Here is a 17,557-nt window from a genome sequence, read left to right as displayed (position 1 = left end):
GAGCCTGTAAGCTGATTTCCATAAGGCTGGTATCAATTTGTACCCAATCAGCAATGAATAAACGTTCATCTTTTCTCATACCCTATTGAACAATTGTTGTCAGAATTTTTTTAATGGTAGTTATTCGAAGATGAGGCAGTATTTGTCTGTCCCTGGTGACCAGGATTGTGGATCACTTTAAAATAGGTTCTTTCATTTGTTTTTCTTCTCTTGAAAACAATCTTTTTTTTTTTTCAACTTTTTTTTATTTGAATTAGAAACAGGATTGTTTTACATGACAATCCCAGTTTCCTTCTCCCACCTGTTCTCTCCATCCCCCCCAACTAAAACCTTATCTGTCACATATTTTTTCTGCCTAGGCCCTATCCCAAAGGATACAATGGACACTGATGACACCCTAAGGAAGGCCTCACTATCCGGGGGGAGCAGAAACAATCTTTTCATTTCATTTAGTTCGTTTTTTGCTTGGCAATTTGTTTTTGTAATATTTAATTTTATATTCCTTTGTAGATTGTAGATATAGAACCCTATAAGAACTATAAGTTGTATACATTTTTATTCTGTTCTTTTGTATGTCTGTTGCTATTGTTTCTCTTCCTAATTTAATTGGATGATGGGGTCTAGCTCTTATGGTACTGGGGTTATTTTCAGATACAGCTTGCCTGACCCAATATCTTGAAGATTATTAACTATGTTCCTCCCAGCACTTCCAATATTCTGGGTATTGAATTAAAATTTGTTTATCCACTTCAAGTATATTTTGTACAAGTTGAATGATAAGGATCTACTTCCATTTTTCTTAAAGTACATAATCAGTTTTGTAAACATCATTTGTAAAACAGAATGCTTTTGCCACCTTCAAAAATTAGATTGTCTTAGTTTAGGCAATAGATTCCTCTATTTTCTTTGTTATGCATATGAGGTAATCTATGTAACCTTTGACAGGATTCTTTAGTTAAAATGGACTTAACGTTAAAACCAAAATTCAAATACGCTAAGGATATTAAGTCAACTAAATTATTCAAAAACCATTAAAATTTTAAAAATATGAATATTACTTTCAAATATATACACTGTCCATTCAATAACATGTTCTATAGGTATTCTATCTATGTATATTGTCTAGAACAGAAAATAGTTGAAGCACTGAGACTTGGATTTATACTAAGTGCTTGTAGAATCTATCAAGCAATTCAATCACTTGGGTGAAAGTGTTAGAATAATACTATTTCTGAACATTATTTTTTGATTGTCCATGAGGTTTACTGAAAGTATAGTAACTATAGTGGTAGTGTATTTGTGAAATTCAGAGCCTGATAGGGAAATAATGAATATCTAACAGGACCTGTGTGTGAGGGAAAGAATGATAGGAATCAAATCTTTGAAAACAGGATGTGATGAGAGGACCACTGAATTTGGACCTCTGCCTACATATCAATACTTTGAGGATCCTGAAAATACTGAGAATAAATATGCTTGAAGATGCTTAACTGAAAGCAGGGCGATAGGTATTCTTAAATTATGCAGATTAGGTTGTATGAGGATGATGTAAAGAAAGCAAAACATGATGGACAAAAGTGAGAAAATTATGAGAGAACAGTGTAGTGAAATCGGTGATAAATGAAGGGGATAGAAAAATAAGAGTGGATCACTTCTGAGCATATTAATTGTAGTTGAGCTTGAGATTCTCTACAGTGTATCTACTATGAGGAGATTAGGAACATTTTGAATATTAGCAGTGGAAATATGTTGTGTATTTAATAGCTTCCCAGAATATGTCTGACTCATTTAGAAAAAAAATTAAAGAGGTTTCTGAATAAAAACACTAGAGATAAACATTTAAGACACTTTAGGAAGATGAATTCCCAACTGCAGATATTATATGTGAATGATACAGACACCCAAACTCTGCATGTGATAGGGAATGAACATTCCAATATTAGGGATTTATTAGGAACTTGCAACTTGAAAACAGGACAGGAGGCTGATAAAATGGAAGCTGAGTTATACTCATCCATAACTTACATTAATAGTTCTCTGCTTAAACAGAAGGCTGCACTTATCAACAATTAAATACTACTCAGAAGCCAATCTGTAGCAATTATAATCAGAAAGAACAGATAAATGTTCTACCAAGGCTGAGTAATATTTGAATTTGCAGTTGCTCATATGAAGACTAAAAATTTTGTACTCATCTTTTGACAATAGCAGCTAGAGAAAGTAACTGACATATGAAAGGCTGAAGAATTGGGCTATAAAAAACACTAGTATTAGGATAAGAAAAATGGTTTAGCTACACCAAAAAAATGACTCTGAGATCTTATTTATAGTCCTAAAACATTATTCTTTTTTTATATAGAGAGACCAATTTGAATACTTAAGTGGAAATAGAACACAGAAAGTTTCTTTGGGGCCATTGTTTATTGATGTGTGGGTGGGTGGCTAGTGAGATAATGCATTTTCACTTGAAAAGAGTGGCTGACATTTTAAGAAATTCAGTTTCTGAATGGTTGCATACCTTGTACACTCCTACACAGTGCAGTTTCTTGACCTAGTCAGAAAACAAGTGTGGTGATATTAAAAAATACTTAATTTTCCCATCACAAAAGTAACAGGGTCATCAGGTACCCATGACAGAATGTGTTCCATAACTGGAACAAGCATGACAATATAAACACCGTGCATGATCCACAGTTCTCTAATAGGAACTCTGAAAATTTGTTATTCACACAGCATTTCTCTACTTTTCTTCCTGACAGCCTGTATGTTTCAGGATTTCCTCTATATAACCGAATTCTATGTCCTTTCAGAGTTTCTTCTATCTTCACCTGAAATCTAAATCCAAAGTCTACCATATTTTATTTACAAATCATATAATACAGGAACTTCAAAGTGATCCTAAAATTAATAGCCATCTGAATCCTAAAAATACATAAAGTAGATCCTTGCTACAGTAGCCATGGCTGCTCAAATGAACACCACTCATTGGCATATATAATTCATCATTCTATCTTTTAATTTATTCAGGTTTACATATTTGGGAATTAAAATGTGTAAATTAAAAAAAAGATAAAATACAATTGACTTAGACACAGTTTCTTGTTAAGTATTTAAACTGAATGCAACCCACAACCCACAGTGGAAAACAATGAGCTAGTTGTCTGGGGATGGAGAGGGCAAATGAGGATGAAGACACGATACTGAGATGAGCAGTGAATTCAAACAGAGGAAAACATTGTAAGTAAGAAATCCTGCTGGGAAGACATGCTTGCTGTGATCCAGAAGTGCTTTAGACCATGCTGTTTTTGTCTGTGACATAAAATTTGCTAAGAATGGTGTTTTCTTTTAATAGAATTTTTCCAATTATGACTAATACTTTAAGTTTGAAAGAATTTTACCTACTGGCTATTCAGAAGAAAAGTTTTTCTTTTATTTTTCATCTCACTGTCTAGTTTTGAATCTAACCATTTAGAAATACTTCTTTCTGAAATAATGGTTGTTCATTCTAAATTCATACTTCAAAAATATAAGTTACATGAAGAAATATTGTCATATTCACTTTTAAATTTGCCCTTAGTTTCTAAATTAATGTTATGCCTTAATGTTAAAAGTTTATATAGGTATGAGTATTATTATTACTATTAATAGTATTTAATATAAATAACACTTCACATGGAGAGATTAAGGTAATTTCTGAATTAGCCTGTGTTTTCCTAATTATTGTTCTACATATGTGAATTAATCAAAGGTATCAAAAATAAATACATTGAAGGAATAAATGAATTTGGGGCTGGACTTTACACCTATAGAGGAAACTCATCCACAAATATTATCCATATGTTTAGATTCTGAGAGTGAATTCTCAATACTTGGTCCATTAAGCACATGTTGAATGTACATTGTTCTGTTAACAAAGGCAAGAACGTAAAGAGCCTCCAGTTGAGAGGACTGGTTTTATAAGCATTCAAGAGCCACTGGCATTGAGGCAGATGAATTGATGGAGAAAATAATACTGCTTACTTTCAAAACTCAAATAAATTCATCCCCACTGTTTATAAAATAATTCATATGACTGTTATAGAATAACAGAGAACACCCACCTAATAGGCTGTCATCATTGCAAGTTCCATTCATCATGTATTTTCCTTCTGGGCAGGCACAAGTGGCCCCAAAAGGATTCAGCAAGCAGAGGAAATCACATGACAAATCCAAGCAAGGATTAGGTACTGATAGAAGCAAAAAGAAAAAAAAAAGTTGTGAGGGGGAAAAAAGTGGAAATAAGTTTCAAAAGCATACAATTCAGCCAGCTAAAATGATGAATTACCAATGGTAAAACATAATCGAAACCATTTTTACTGAGGTTATCCCATTTTAGTGTTGACATTCTATTTTATAAGTAACAAAAAAATCATTATACAATACCTGCCTTGGTAAGGAATTTGCCCATCCTAAGAAGGATAAGATTGTACATCTATACATTTATCATCAGTTCAGGATTACTTTTCCATAAAGTTAGTTAACTTTTGAACTGAAAGGCCCCCAGCCTCCATTCTGATACAGTTCATGTATAGTTATCTATGTTGATTATTTTATCCTCTGGCCTATTATGAATGATCATCTGGTGATGGCCCTTTTCAGAACAGTCAGGACTCACACTTAGGTGGCTGGTCTAAATCAAGCTTAGAAGACAACGAATTTTGCTGAACTCTTTGCTGAATTCTCAGTATATTAAATTTCCAACAGACCTCTAAGCACACAAAACATTAACACAACTTATGTGTTCGGAGATCTAAACCTTATTTTATAACTTCATCGTACAATTTTGACAGAAACAATTTATCCCTGGTATTCACAAAGACTCAAAATTCACATGCTTTTGTACATTCAAAATATAATAAGAAGATATGATTGGAAGCATGTTATAATGCTTCCCTGCTTACTATGTGGGAGACTAAGCACAAATCTTATTTTAAATGTTTATCTAATGAGCATTTTGTATAGTCTATAGGTGATTCTTTGTCTTGTCTAAATTCTAGCCCGATCACAGAACCTTTCTCCTAAAATTCACTGCTCACATGCTACCTGGGTTATGATAGGAATGAATTAACTTTACAGATCTAGCAGTATTCAGTTGTGATTATGAATTAGGTGGAACTATAATGTAGGATAAAGTGTCCTTGTGTAACTATAGCCCCAGCATATGTGCTTTTCAAATGCAGCAGGGCATAAAGGAGTATCTCAGGAATTTATGTCCTGCTAGAATGTGGTCACACCATTATCTATACACAGAGTTGCCTTGCTATATAATTGCAAAACTCACGATGAAATGTACTTTGACTTGCCATAATGATTGACTATAAATCTAGACATTGTGGTACACAACTTTAATCTCAGCACTTGGTAGGCAGACTTAGAGTTTGAGTACAACCTGGTCTAGAAAGTGAGTTACAGGACACAAAAGGCTACACAGAGAAGCACTGTATTAATGAAAAGTGACTGTGAATAAATAGAAACAATTAAATGCAATTTATATGCACTTTTGTTTGAATTTCAGTCATGTTTTTACTTTGTTCTTGAATGAGCTTGTAACATAGTTTTAACATAAAATCTTCAATAATTTATTTAATGAATCCATTCCATGCTGGAAATTATGTTTACAATAAATCATAAACAACATAGCAGAGAAGGTACCACTCTTGGGGAGGGATATCTATGAATATTCTTAATGCTGAAGTGATAATAATATGGTAATTGATGATTGTTAAAAACAGCAGTAAGAAATTGCAATTGAAGAATTTTCATAATTCATGGTAGATCTAGATATATTTACAAGGTTTTTTAAATAGACAATTTTAATTCTAAGAAAATGTAACAGATTGTTCTTTTTTTCTTATGGAAAGTAGAAGGTCTATTTATTTATTGATTTGAAATGTATGGAGATTCCAAGACAAACTTAGATAGCATAATGGAAATATAAGCATACCTACCATAGTTACAAATACATTATTTTAAGATACATAAGGAAAAGTTTGATATATTTTACTTACAATTTAGTTGTTTATAGCGATGTGATACTAAAACACTCTTTGTTTTGTCAGTGTCTACAGCTAGGACTTCTACTGAACCATGACCAAATTTGTGTACTCTAAATACTCCATTTTTAGGTCCTGCTCCGTATATATAATCTTCAAAGACATCAATTCTATGAGGATGCAGCAAACCTGGAATGTTCAAAAGAGAGGAGCTAATGCCAGTGTGAGTACAGTCACAATGCCTTAGACAATCATGATTTCACGAAGCAGTTGTATTTCACAATTAATATTTGCTAACACAGGCTGTATATAAACTCAAACTTTAAAAATAGCAAAAAATATCCAAAATCCAATTACTGTTTTTTATCAACTTTAAAACCAAAAATATTATTTTAATGTTTGCTATAAGGTGATAGACATGTCACCCAGAAACTATTGAACAAACATCCCCATCACCCGTTTGCAGTTACTTTTAAAATTGTGTGAGGTTATTATATGCTGAATAATTGTCTCTGCTATGATATTGACAATAAGCAAATCAAGCATCATCTGTATCAAAGAGCCTGCCATTCAGAAAATTCTTATGGATTAAATTATTAGTTGAATTCTATCATCAGAATTAGTGGTTATCATGTAATTACAAGACAATTTGAAATAATACAAATTGTTATTGTGACATACATTTCCAATGTCAGCACTAAGGAGGTTGAAACAAATAGAAACAAGAAGTTAGAGCCAGCATGAGCTATGGAATGAGGCACTATGAAACAACAACAACAAAAAGACAGTACTGTCTTCTGCTTTAGAAAAGGGTTGAAGAGGGGTTGCAAAGGTGAATCAGCAGGTAAGTGCACCTGTTTCTGCTGAAAAGGACCTGAGTTCAATTCCCAGCACATCTGGTGGCTCACAAACATCTGTAATTCTACTTTCAGGAGATCTGACTCTTCTCATATAATACCTGTTGTTATCAGATATTGACATGGTGTACACACATACGTGTAAGCAAAACATTCATATACATAAAATGAAAATGAATGAACCTTAAAAACTCATAGTTTTGGCTGGGTAGTGGTGGTACACGCCTTTAATCTCAGCACTCGGGAAGCAGAGGTAGGTGGATCTCTGTGAGTTCCAGACCAGCCTTGTCTGCAAGACCTAGTTCCAGGACAGCCTCCAAAGCTACCAGAGAAACCCTGTCTTGACACCAACCTTCCCCCCACCCCCCGCAAAAAAAAACCCTCATAGTTTTTCCTAGTTCTACTTTTCTTTGCAACACTATATCAGCCTAATGTAAAAGTAGGGAAATATTTTATTAATACCTAAGAATGGAAACTGAGTACACAGACAAAATAATCAATGACAAAAGTAATAAAACAGTTTGGAATCAAAGATACCACAGAATTTTCTTTCCTTCTTTCTTTCTTTCTTTCTTTCTTTCTTTCTTTCTTTCTTTCTTTTTTTTATTTTGTTTTTTGAGACAGGGTTTCTCTGTGGCTTTGGAGGCTGTCCTGGAACTAGCTCTTGTAGTCCAGGCTGGTCTTGAACTCACAGAGATCCTCCTGCCTCTGCCTCCCGAGTGCTGGGATTAAAGGCGTGCACCACCACCGCCCAGCCCAGAATTTTCATTCAATTATTTTTCATAGTCTTTGATTTAATTACAAAAACCGTGTGAAGCAGAGTTACATTTATTGAACACAGTAATAAAAATCATAACATTTTAAGTTTACTTTGCAATTGTATTAAATTATGGAAAGAGAATGGAAGGGAAAAGGAAAGATCAGAAGAAAAGAAATACTAACATTCAGGAAAAGAATGTGTTAGGCAGAGGGAACCAGAAAAAGAGAAAAGAAGGAGGTAGGTAGTTAGAAAATCAGAGAGGAAAATGGACACAACTATGAAGAATAGAAGATACTGCACTGCTGGTGGGAGTGGTACTGATTGCTATCTCACTTTTCAATTGGTCTAATAACTATGCTCATGATGAAGGATTCATAATAACATGTTACCTGCTGCCCATCATCACAATTTGGAAAAAAAAACCGAATTGATGTTGACTGGAACTGACTCTACATGATTTACAGAATAAAACAATTTTTGAACATGGACATCAAGTACCCATGTTTATCCAAGTTGAGGAGCTCTCTGCTCTGACCTCTTCAATATACCAGTGGCATAGAACATTTTAGTTATTATAAACACTGCAATTTTAAAGAATTAGAGGAAATCTAGGTTGCAGAATGTCCATACTACTGTGTCATGAATTAATACTCTCAATAACAAAAGGTACTCTTCAGACCTTGCTTGCTGCTGACAGAGACCACTGGACTGGATCCATCATACAAGACACTGCCAATGATGGAGAGCTCGAAATCAGCCCAGTAGATGCGTTCACCGAAGTGATCAACAGTCAGACCTGAGAAGGCAACATGAAAGGGCAAGTCATACAATGAAATTGAGTTTACATACAGTTAAGTTTTTTTTCTTTTTTATATATAGAAACAATCATTTTACATATCAGTCCCCCTTCCCTCTACCTCCCATCCACCCATGCCTCCTACCAACTCCCCCAACACTCCCACCCACTCCCCAAGAATGCTGCAGCCTTCCGTGGGGGTCATCAAAGTCTGTCACATCATTCTGGGGGAGGTCCTAGGCATCCTCCATGTATCTAGGCTGAACTACTTTCCCTCCATAGAGGATGGGCTCCTGAAGTCCATTTATCCACTAGGGATAAATATTGGTTCCACTGTTAGAGGTCCCACAAGCTAGCACCCACATTCAGAGGATTTGGTTCTGTCCAATGCTGGTTCCCTAGCTTTACAACTGGGTCTGTGTGCTCTCACTAGTCCAGGTCAACTGGTTCTGTAGGTTTCTCGAGCATGGTATTGACTCCTTTGCTCATCCCTCCACCCTCTCTACAAATGGATTCCAGGAGTATGGCTCAGTGCTTAGCTGTGGGTGCCTGCTTCTGTTCCATCAGATAATGTTGGAAGGCTCTAGGGTTGCCATCAGTTTTTATATTAATGATTGGTGTTTTTTCTTTAACAATCATAAAGAAGTCATTCATTCCATATCACAGTAGTATAGGACATGGGTAAAAAATGAAGTTCTTTATGTCTATTCTTGAAAACATATATTCAGAACAGATAGCATCCATTTAATAAGTAATTAGAACAATCTTACCCCAACATGTGCAGTTTAATAACCCTTTCCATACTTCCTGAGTTTTAGTTATAGTTAAGTTACTATAGTTTCACACAATATTTTAGTTTTTATCTTGAGTCATAGAAACTTTTGTAGAACAATGATTTAAATTTGGTGTAACTATCTTTATTTCAAATTCCTTTATGAAGTTCTAGAGCCCACAATACAACTGTCTTTAGGGATGTTAGATAAAATGAAGCCATTAAATCTGGTCTGAGGGCCTCTTCCCAAGGACCCAGGTTCAATCCCCAGTACCCACACAGCAGCTAACAATAGTCTCTAACTCCAAGATCTGACACTTTCACATTGACACACATGTGGGCAAAATCCCAAATAAATTTTTAGAAAAGAACTGGTCTCACTGTCGACACACACACAGTGTGTGTGTGTGTGTGTGTGTGTGTGTTTCAGCTTAAAGCCTCTAAAGTCTGATAATCAGAATATGACAAAAATGAGCATTAAAGTCATGACTTAAGGTGTAGTATCACTTGATATGTTTCATCCTATAGGTTTCTTCTAAGAGTGCTCATCCTTATTTTCACAGTCACTTGATGCCAGTAACCAACAAAGGACTAAAGCAATATTTCATGAAAAGGCTGTTTCTACTTCTCTGTTATTTATTTTTTAAATATGATTGAGGCTACGACAGTATATTCTTGTAAAAATGGGGTATACTCTATGCTAAAATGTAGTTTTCAAGGATGGAAAAGTAATATCATCTGTGGCATGAATTCTGGAATAAATATTCATCGTTACAGATGTTTAATTTGTGAGGGAAAGTCTTTACACAGAGCACATTATGCACCTTGAAAGAACATTGCAATTAAAATGCATTTAGCAGATTAATATCATAGAGTGCTGATATACCTCCAGGTGAAGGTCCACTGAATAAAAAGCAAGTTATGGATTTGGGTTTGAGTGGAAAAGAAAAACACAGTTGAGTTAAAAGTAATTTATGATTTTTTTCAACTCATTTTGTAGTTCTAGTTGAAATAATATCTAAGTGTAGAAATATTTTGATACTTAAGTAAAATAAAGAGATGCAGGCTTCCCAGCCTGACTCTGAAGAATTGTATAACCTAAGTTAGAGTAGAGGCTGTGCTATGGAAAATACTGTTTGAGCTGTCCTTGCTTCTGTGTAATTCTGAGTAAAACGAACTCGAAAATGACTCAGTTTCCTGAATCAGTCCTTGATGAAGGAAGAAAAAATGCTTGTCATATTCCTCTACAAATTTAGTAGAGTGAAGAGGTAAATAAAACAAACTCCCCAATATATTAATTTTCTCTTTCTAGATTACAATTGATAATTATGAAAAAGAGTAAACATGTGATTTATTATGTTTATTATGGGTTTATTATAAGTACACTAGACCAAATCAACTCTCGTCAAGTAGCAAATTATTGGAAAGAATTATATAAAAATAGAAGTTATAGAACAAGTTACAAAGGTTTTAGGAAAGTGGAATTTATATTACAAAAAAGAAATCCATAATTCAATTACTACTGCTTTTCTCTAAGCCCTTTTGTTTAAAAAAATCTATTTTAAATGAAATCGCTAATAAAGGAATCAACTAACCTTTCTGATAGTAGCAATGAAAGTCAAGTTTACAATAAAAAACACATTAGTGCCTATCTTTAAAATATCTCATCTTAGTCTTTAATAAACTGCCAGAAACAACAACAATGAAAGCAAAAAAAAGTGTTAGAAAGGACACTTGTGGCACATGCCTTTAATTCCAGCACTAAGGAGGCAGAGGCAGGTGGATCTCTGTGAGTTCGAGGCCAGCCTGGTCTCCAGAACGAGTGCCAGGATAGGCTCCAAAGCTACACAGAGAAACCCTGTCTCAAAAAGAAAAAAAAAGAGAGAGAAAGGACACTTTTTGTCTGAACTAGAAATAAAATTTTTGGTGTGAAATTAGTAGAAATATAGAAAATTTAAAATAAAATGCTTTATATTAAATTTAACCTTTATTTTTTAACTTAAATTACAATTACATCATTTCCCCCTATTCTTTCATTCCTCCAAGCCCACTCACCCACTTTTCTCTTTCACCCTCTAATATTCATGGCTTCTTATCTTTGTGGACATATATAATATGTGATATATATATGATATATATAACACATATTTTCATAAATATATAAATATAATGTACTGAGTTTAGCATTCGTGTTGCTTCTATCTATATGACTTCTTGTCTGATCACTTTTTTATTTAAAAAATTTTATTCATTTTACTTATCATCCAGAGTTCTCCCTCCTCCCTCCTCCTGCTTCCTCCCCCATCCCCAACCTCCCCGCCAACTCAAAATTCATCCTATCCTCAAAAAGAGTAAAGGTTCCCTTGGGGAGTCCACAAAGATTGGCACATTAAGTTGATGCAAGATGAACCTCCTCCCCTGTGCATCAAGACATTCCACCATAAGAAATGGGTTCTAAAAAGCCAGCTCAAGTACCAGCCATAGATCTATTCCCACTGCAGGGTTCCCACAAATACACCAAGCTACCTAATGTCCTCCACATGCAGAAGGCTTAGGGGCCTAGTTAGGTCCCATGCATGATCCCCAGATGTCAGTCTAGAGTCCCTGAGCTCCAACCACCTCAAGTCAGCTGTCTCTGTGAATTGCTCCCTCATGATCTTCACTATCTGCCCCTTGCCTATATAATCCCTCCTCTCTTCAACTGGACTCCTGTAGCTTGGTTTGGTGTTTGGCCATGGATCTCTGCATCTGCTTCCATCAGTTAATGGAGGAAGATTCTATGATGACAGTAACGGTATTCACCAGTCTGAATTCAGGGGAAGGCTTGTTCACACACTATCTCCATTATTGCTAAGAGTGTTAATTGGAGTCATCCTTGTGGATTTCTGGGAATTTCCCTAGCATGTGGTTTCTCTCTAACCCCATAATGGCTCCTTTTATCAAGGTATTTCTTTCACTTCTCCCGTTCTTCCCCTCAACTCAACCATTCCATTCCCTCATGTTCCTATCACCATTCCTCTCTCCTCTACCCTGCCATCCCAGTTTACCCAAGAGATCTCATCTATTTCCCCTTCCAGGGTGATCCCTCTTAGAGTCCTCTTTGTTACCTGGTTACTCTGGGGCTGAGGATTATAGCCTGGTTATCCTTTTCTTTGCATCTAGTACCCACTTATGAGTGAGTACATACCATGTTTGTCTTTCTTGATCTGGGTGACCTCACTCAGTATGACTTTTTTTTCTAGTTCCATCCATTTATCTGTAACTTTCCTTATGGCTGACCACTTTTTATTGGAAAATCAATTGGGGATTCTTCCCAGAGTAAGACTAGCTCTTTCACCCTCAGTATTTATTATTTTCTGGAGGTTTCTGTCTATGGGTGCAGCGCCTCACATTTCCCTTTTTTTCATTAGCATGTCTCTTGGTGTTATCCTTATTTACATTAATCAGATATAACAGTGTCACAATTTGAAATGGTAGCAAATAATGCAGACTGCAGAATAATAGGATGTTATTCAGAACAGCAAAGTTGTTGACAAAGTTGTTGTCTGAGCATAATATTGCCCACAATGCTTAGGCTGCCATTACATTTTAGGGATTTTAAAATCTCTTTAACTTTGAAATTTTCAAAGAGCCTTAAACAAGATAATTCCATTTTCATAAATATTGCACTAATGGAAAATGATAATGAAATACCATAAAGTACTGCTTTGTATGTATGCTTTTTATGTGGGTGATGTGTGCTTATACAAATATATCCACTGAGATACCTTTGCAGAGAAATATTTTCATGCTTATGTATTCCAAAAATTTTAGACTTTTTTGTAACAATTTTATATCTTGTTTCTTGGTGTACACAAATATGTATTCTAACATCAAATTTAAACATCACATTAAAGGGGTAACTATCATAAGATCTCTTTGTATCTATTACTATAATTTTGTTCTTTATGTGGTGGCATTATAGAAATGTTACATTTCATTATCCATTCTTGGTTAAGCATATGATTGACACACATTATATTTAGTTATGGCATATATTTCAAAGGATAGAGATAATATAAATTAGATGAACAGTTGGACTCACCAAGAACATATATCTGTCCATTTATGCAATTTGTGTAATGTCTGTCAGACTAATTGAAACAGCATGTTCCAGGTCTAGTGAAAGACTGTCTCATGTGCTTTTATATTCCTGATTTTATATATATATATATATACATATATATATATATATATATTATATCCAAACCTAGATTAATGATACTTTCCCTACACACCAAGACTTAAATTTGGTGCATATATGATTATGATAATGTTAGAAAAAAAGGCATGCATCAAAGAGAAGAAATTGTATTCTAAAACTACTCAAATTATACAATTTGGGGAATTTTAAAATTTATTTTAGAGACACTCATTTTTACATATCTATCCCATATTCTCTTGTCCTCCCATCCTCCCATGCTCCCCAGTGACCCCCAACCCACAACCTACCCACTCCTCAGGAATAGTGAGGCCCTCCATTGAGTACCATACAAGTACATCACATCATGTAGGGGAGGGCCTAGGCCTTTCTTCCTGTATCTGAGCTGCAATGGTACACCTCCATAGGGAATGGGCTCCTAAAGTCCATTTGTGCTCTAGGGATAAACACTGGCTCCTGGTAGAGTTCCCATAGACTGCCTTGGCCTCTTAGCTGGTAACCATATTCAGAGGGCTTGGTTCATTCCAATGCCTGTTCCCCAGCTTTATGACTAGGGTCTCTGTGCTCTCACTAGGTCAGGTCAACTGTTTCTGGAGGTTTCTCCAGCCCTGTCTTAGCTCCTTTGCTCAGCCCTCCTCCTTCTCCACAATTGGATTCCAGGAGTGTGGCTCAGTGTTAGCTGTGGGTGCCTGTTTTTGCTTTGCTCAGCTACTGGATGAGGCTCTAGGTAGGAATGGTAACCAAGGTAGTCATCAAGCTAATTATAGGGGAAAGCTATCAAATGCAGCCTTTCCACAACTTCTTAGTTGGGGTTATCCCTGTGGATCCCGTAACATTTCCCCTGTGTCAGACCTCTCTCCAAACTCGCACTGCCTCCCTCTATCAAGGCATCTCTATTCTTCCCCTCCCCTTTTCCTCCCATCTCTGTCCTCCTGTTCTCCTGCTCCCTCTCCTTCTCCCCCTTTCCCCTTCACACTTCCCCCTACCCTCCTGCTCCCAATTTGCTCAGGGGTTCTTGTGCTCCTCTTTATCTTTGAGGGTCCATGGGTTCTACTCTTGTGGTCCTCCTTGTTTCCTAACTCCTAAGGTCAGTGTGGATTGTAGGCTGGTAACCCTTTGCTCTATGTCTAAAATCCATATATGAGTGATTACATGCATAATTTTTCTGACTGGGTTACCTTACTGAGGATGGTTTCTTCTAGTTCCATACATTTGCCTGTGAATTTCAAGAATCCATTGTTTTGTTTTTCCACTGAATAATACTCCATTGTGTAAGTGTACCACATTTTCTCTATCCATTCTTCACTAGAGGGGCATCTAAGTTGCTTCAAGGTTCTGGCTATTACAAACAATGCTGTTATGAATATAGTTGAACATATGTCCTTGTCGTATGAATGTGCATTCTTTGCGTATATGCCCAAGAGAGGAATTGCTGGAACTTGAGGTAGAGTGATTCCCATTTTCCTGAGAAAATGCCATACTGATTTCCAAAGAGGCTGTACAAGTTGGCACTCCCACCAGCAATGGAGGAGTGTTCCTCTCTGTCTACATCCTCTCCAGCATAGACTGTCATTGGTGTTCTTGATTTTAGCCATTCTGGCTGGTGTAAGCTGGTATGTTAGAGTTGTTTTGATTTGTATTACTCTGATAGCTAAGGATGTTGAGCACTTTCTTAAGTGTCTTTCAGACGTTTTAGATTCCTCTATTGAGAATTCTCTATTTAGTTCTGCACCCCAATTTTTAATTGGAGTGTTTGGTGTTTTGGTGGCTAGCTTCTTGAGTTCATTGTATATTTTGGAAATCAGCTCTCTGTCAGATTAGGGGTTGGTGAATATCTTTTCCCATTCTGTGAGCTGCCATTTTGTCCATCTGACTGTTTTCTTTGCCTTAAGAAGCTTCTCAGTTTCAGGAGGTCCCATTTATTAATTGGCAATCTCAATGTCTGTGCTACTGGTGTTATGTTCAGGAAGCCATCTCTGTACTAATTCCCTCAAGTACTTTCTCTTCTAAGAGGTTTGGTGTGGCTGGACTTTTGTTGAGGTCCTTGATCCATTTGGACCTAAATTTTGTGCATGGTGATAGATATAGTTCTATCTGCAATCTTCTACATGTCAGAATCCAGTGCTCAATACTTTGCTGCAAATACAAAGTCTTTGCTAAATGAATCAAACAATTATAAGAGTTCTAAGAGCCATTATTGCCCTCTCAACTGCCCAACATTGGAGAAGATAGAGACAACCCAGCTTCTATTCTTCAAAGGACATGGTATGCAAATCAGTCTTGCAACACGTAGCATAATTCCTTACCAATAGGAGAATTCAAAAGTGTCTTTCAACTATCATGCAATTATGATATATATATGTATATATATATGCCATAAAAACATTACAAAAAAGGAGGAAGACTGTACCCCTGCAATGTAGATGAATGCTTTTCATTCTCCACTCACCTACCGAAATATGAAAACTGCTCATGCTTCTTATGTTGAATATAGTACTAGATTAAAAATAAGTGAGAGTTCATGTTTGTTTATGAAGACTTAGATGACTTTCAAGTGATTAAAACCTTTAAGTTGTAGGTGTCCATTTTCTCATTGAACATATAATTGCTGTTAAGTGCAAGGTAATTTAAGCACTTTAATACATCACCAGGGCTATAAAGAATATTAATAATGTTTTTGAGTCATTCACAATATTGGGCACATAGAACATTAATTAAAGAGTTAATAGTATATTGGATCATTAAAGCCATAGCTAATGGAGTTCCAAGAGTCATGGGATTAAGTGCTATAAACCTCAGAAAAATGACATGCTTTGATGATTAAGGCAATTTTGCAATGGAAGTTGTGGTTGTGTCCTATGTTATTAGATGGTAGACTTCTAACCAAAGTAGATACAGGAATTACATAAGTGCATAGGCACAATTTTAAATCTCCAACAGCTCATCTAGTTGGTACTATCTATATTCTTTATAGTATATGCCATAACCAAATTTACTATATGCCAGTCACATAATTAGCTCTTAGTGGATAATAGAAATGTTACATTTCTGTAACATTACAGCATAAAGAACCAAAGTACAAACATGTATATCAGAATTTATAATAGTCACTCATTTTAATATGATATCAGATGTTGAAGTTAGAGCAAATATTTATATACAAAAAGAAAATGGAAAGAAAATTGTTACAAAGAAGTCTGAAATATTAGGACACATAAGCAGTGATATACTTGGATTCAAAGAATCTCAGTAATGTATTTGTATAAGTAAAGTATGCAAACATGTAAAGTATACAAACAAGCAGGGATACAGAACAATGGTTCATGCTGTTTTATTATCTGTTTTTATTAAGGTGCTATTTGTGAAAGTTAAATTAGACTCAATCACAGGCAATGCATGCCCTTGGCCATTGTCCACTCTCTGTTGGCCCAGAGTCAGACTCAATTCTCTCTGTTGCCCACAGTTATGCCCTAGAACACCAGATGCCGGCTTTCCTCCCGACTGTGTATGACCCTTGTGGATCTGACAATCACCTTCCTGTCCATCCCTTACCAGATTTCCACTGTGTCCCAGCACCAACTCTTGAGGAACCCCCTGCTAAATCACAGGCTACACTTTCCTGAAGATAATAAAATCTTGCCTCAGACATCCCTCCATCTTTCTATTACCCCAGACTCAATTTTCAGGGTTTCCCCTAATGCTACAAAACAGTATTACCTGCACCTTCTTCCTTTTCCTGCCCACATCTTCTGTGGTTCCCCCCACCCTTTCCTGGGCAGCTCATCTCTATGTCACAGGTCCCAAACTCCAACAGATACCACCAACTCAACCACAGACCACACCTGCCAGAAGACCAGCCTCCATCAAGAGCAAACATTCTTCCACGAGTGTACAAGCCAAGCAAACAATAAAACAAGCAACACTCAGACAACACAATCCGGAAAAAAAATAGAGAGGAAACAGAAGCAAAGGAAGAAAACTCCTACCAAAACTAGACAAACCCAGACGTAAACATCTAGACCTAAAATTTCCAAAAATATAGACGCCTACATACCAGTGTAATAATATAATCAATAACAGCCAGAGAAATAGGTTTCCACTAGAGCCCAGCTCTCCTACCAGAGCAGGTCCTGAATATT

The 17,557-nt window shown here is 36.0% G+C and overlaps 1 protein-coding gene across 1 annotated transcript in view; it reads right to left on the bottom strand.

Moving 5' to 3' along the window:
* Positions 1-17,557, bottom strand: part of LOC100773941 (low-density lipoprotein receptor-related protein 1B) — a 1,050,824-nt gene that overhangs the window by 68,363 nt on the left and 964,904 nt on the right. Inside the window, exons 78-80 of the mRNA XM_035447074.1 lie at positions 8,329-8,445; positions 6,048-6,221; positions 4,101-4,226 (exon numbers count right to left, since the gene is read on the bottom strand). Of these exons, the coding sequence (XP_035302965.1) occupies positions 4,101-4,226; positions 6,048-6,221; positions 8,329-8,445 (417 nt within the window). The remainder of the gene's footprint in view (positions 1-4,100; positions 4,227-6,047; positions 6,222-8,328; positions 8,446-17,557) is intronic.

Source organism: Cricetulus griseus, chromosome 6, assembly GCF_003668045.3.
Source record: "Cricetulus griseus strain 17A/GY chromosome 6, alternate assembly CriGri-PICRH-1.0, whole genome shotgun sequence".
Lineage (NCBI taxonomy): Eukaryota > Metazoa > Chordata > Mammalia > Rodentia > Cricetidae > Cricetulus > Cricetulus griseus.
This window is presented reverse-complemented; position numbering and strand designations above follow the sequence as displayed.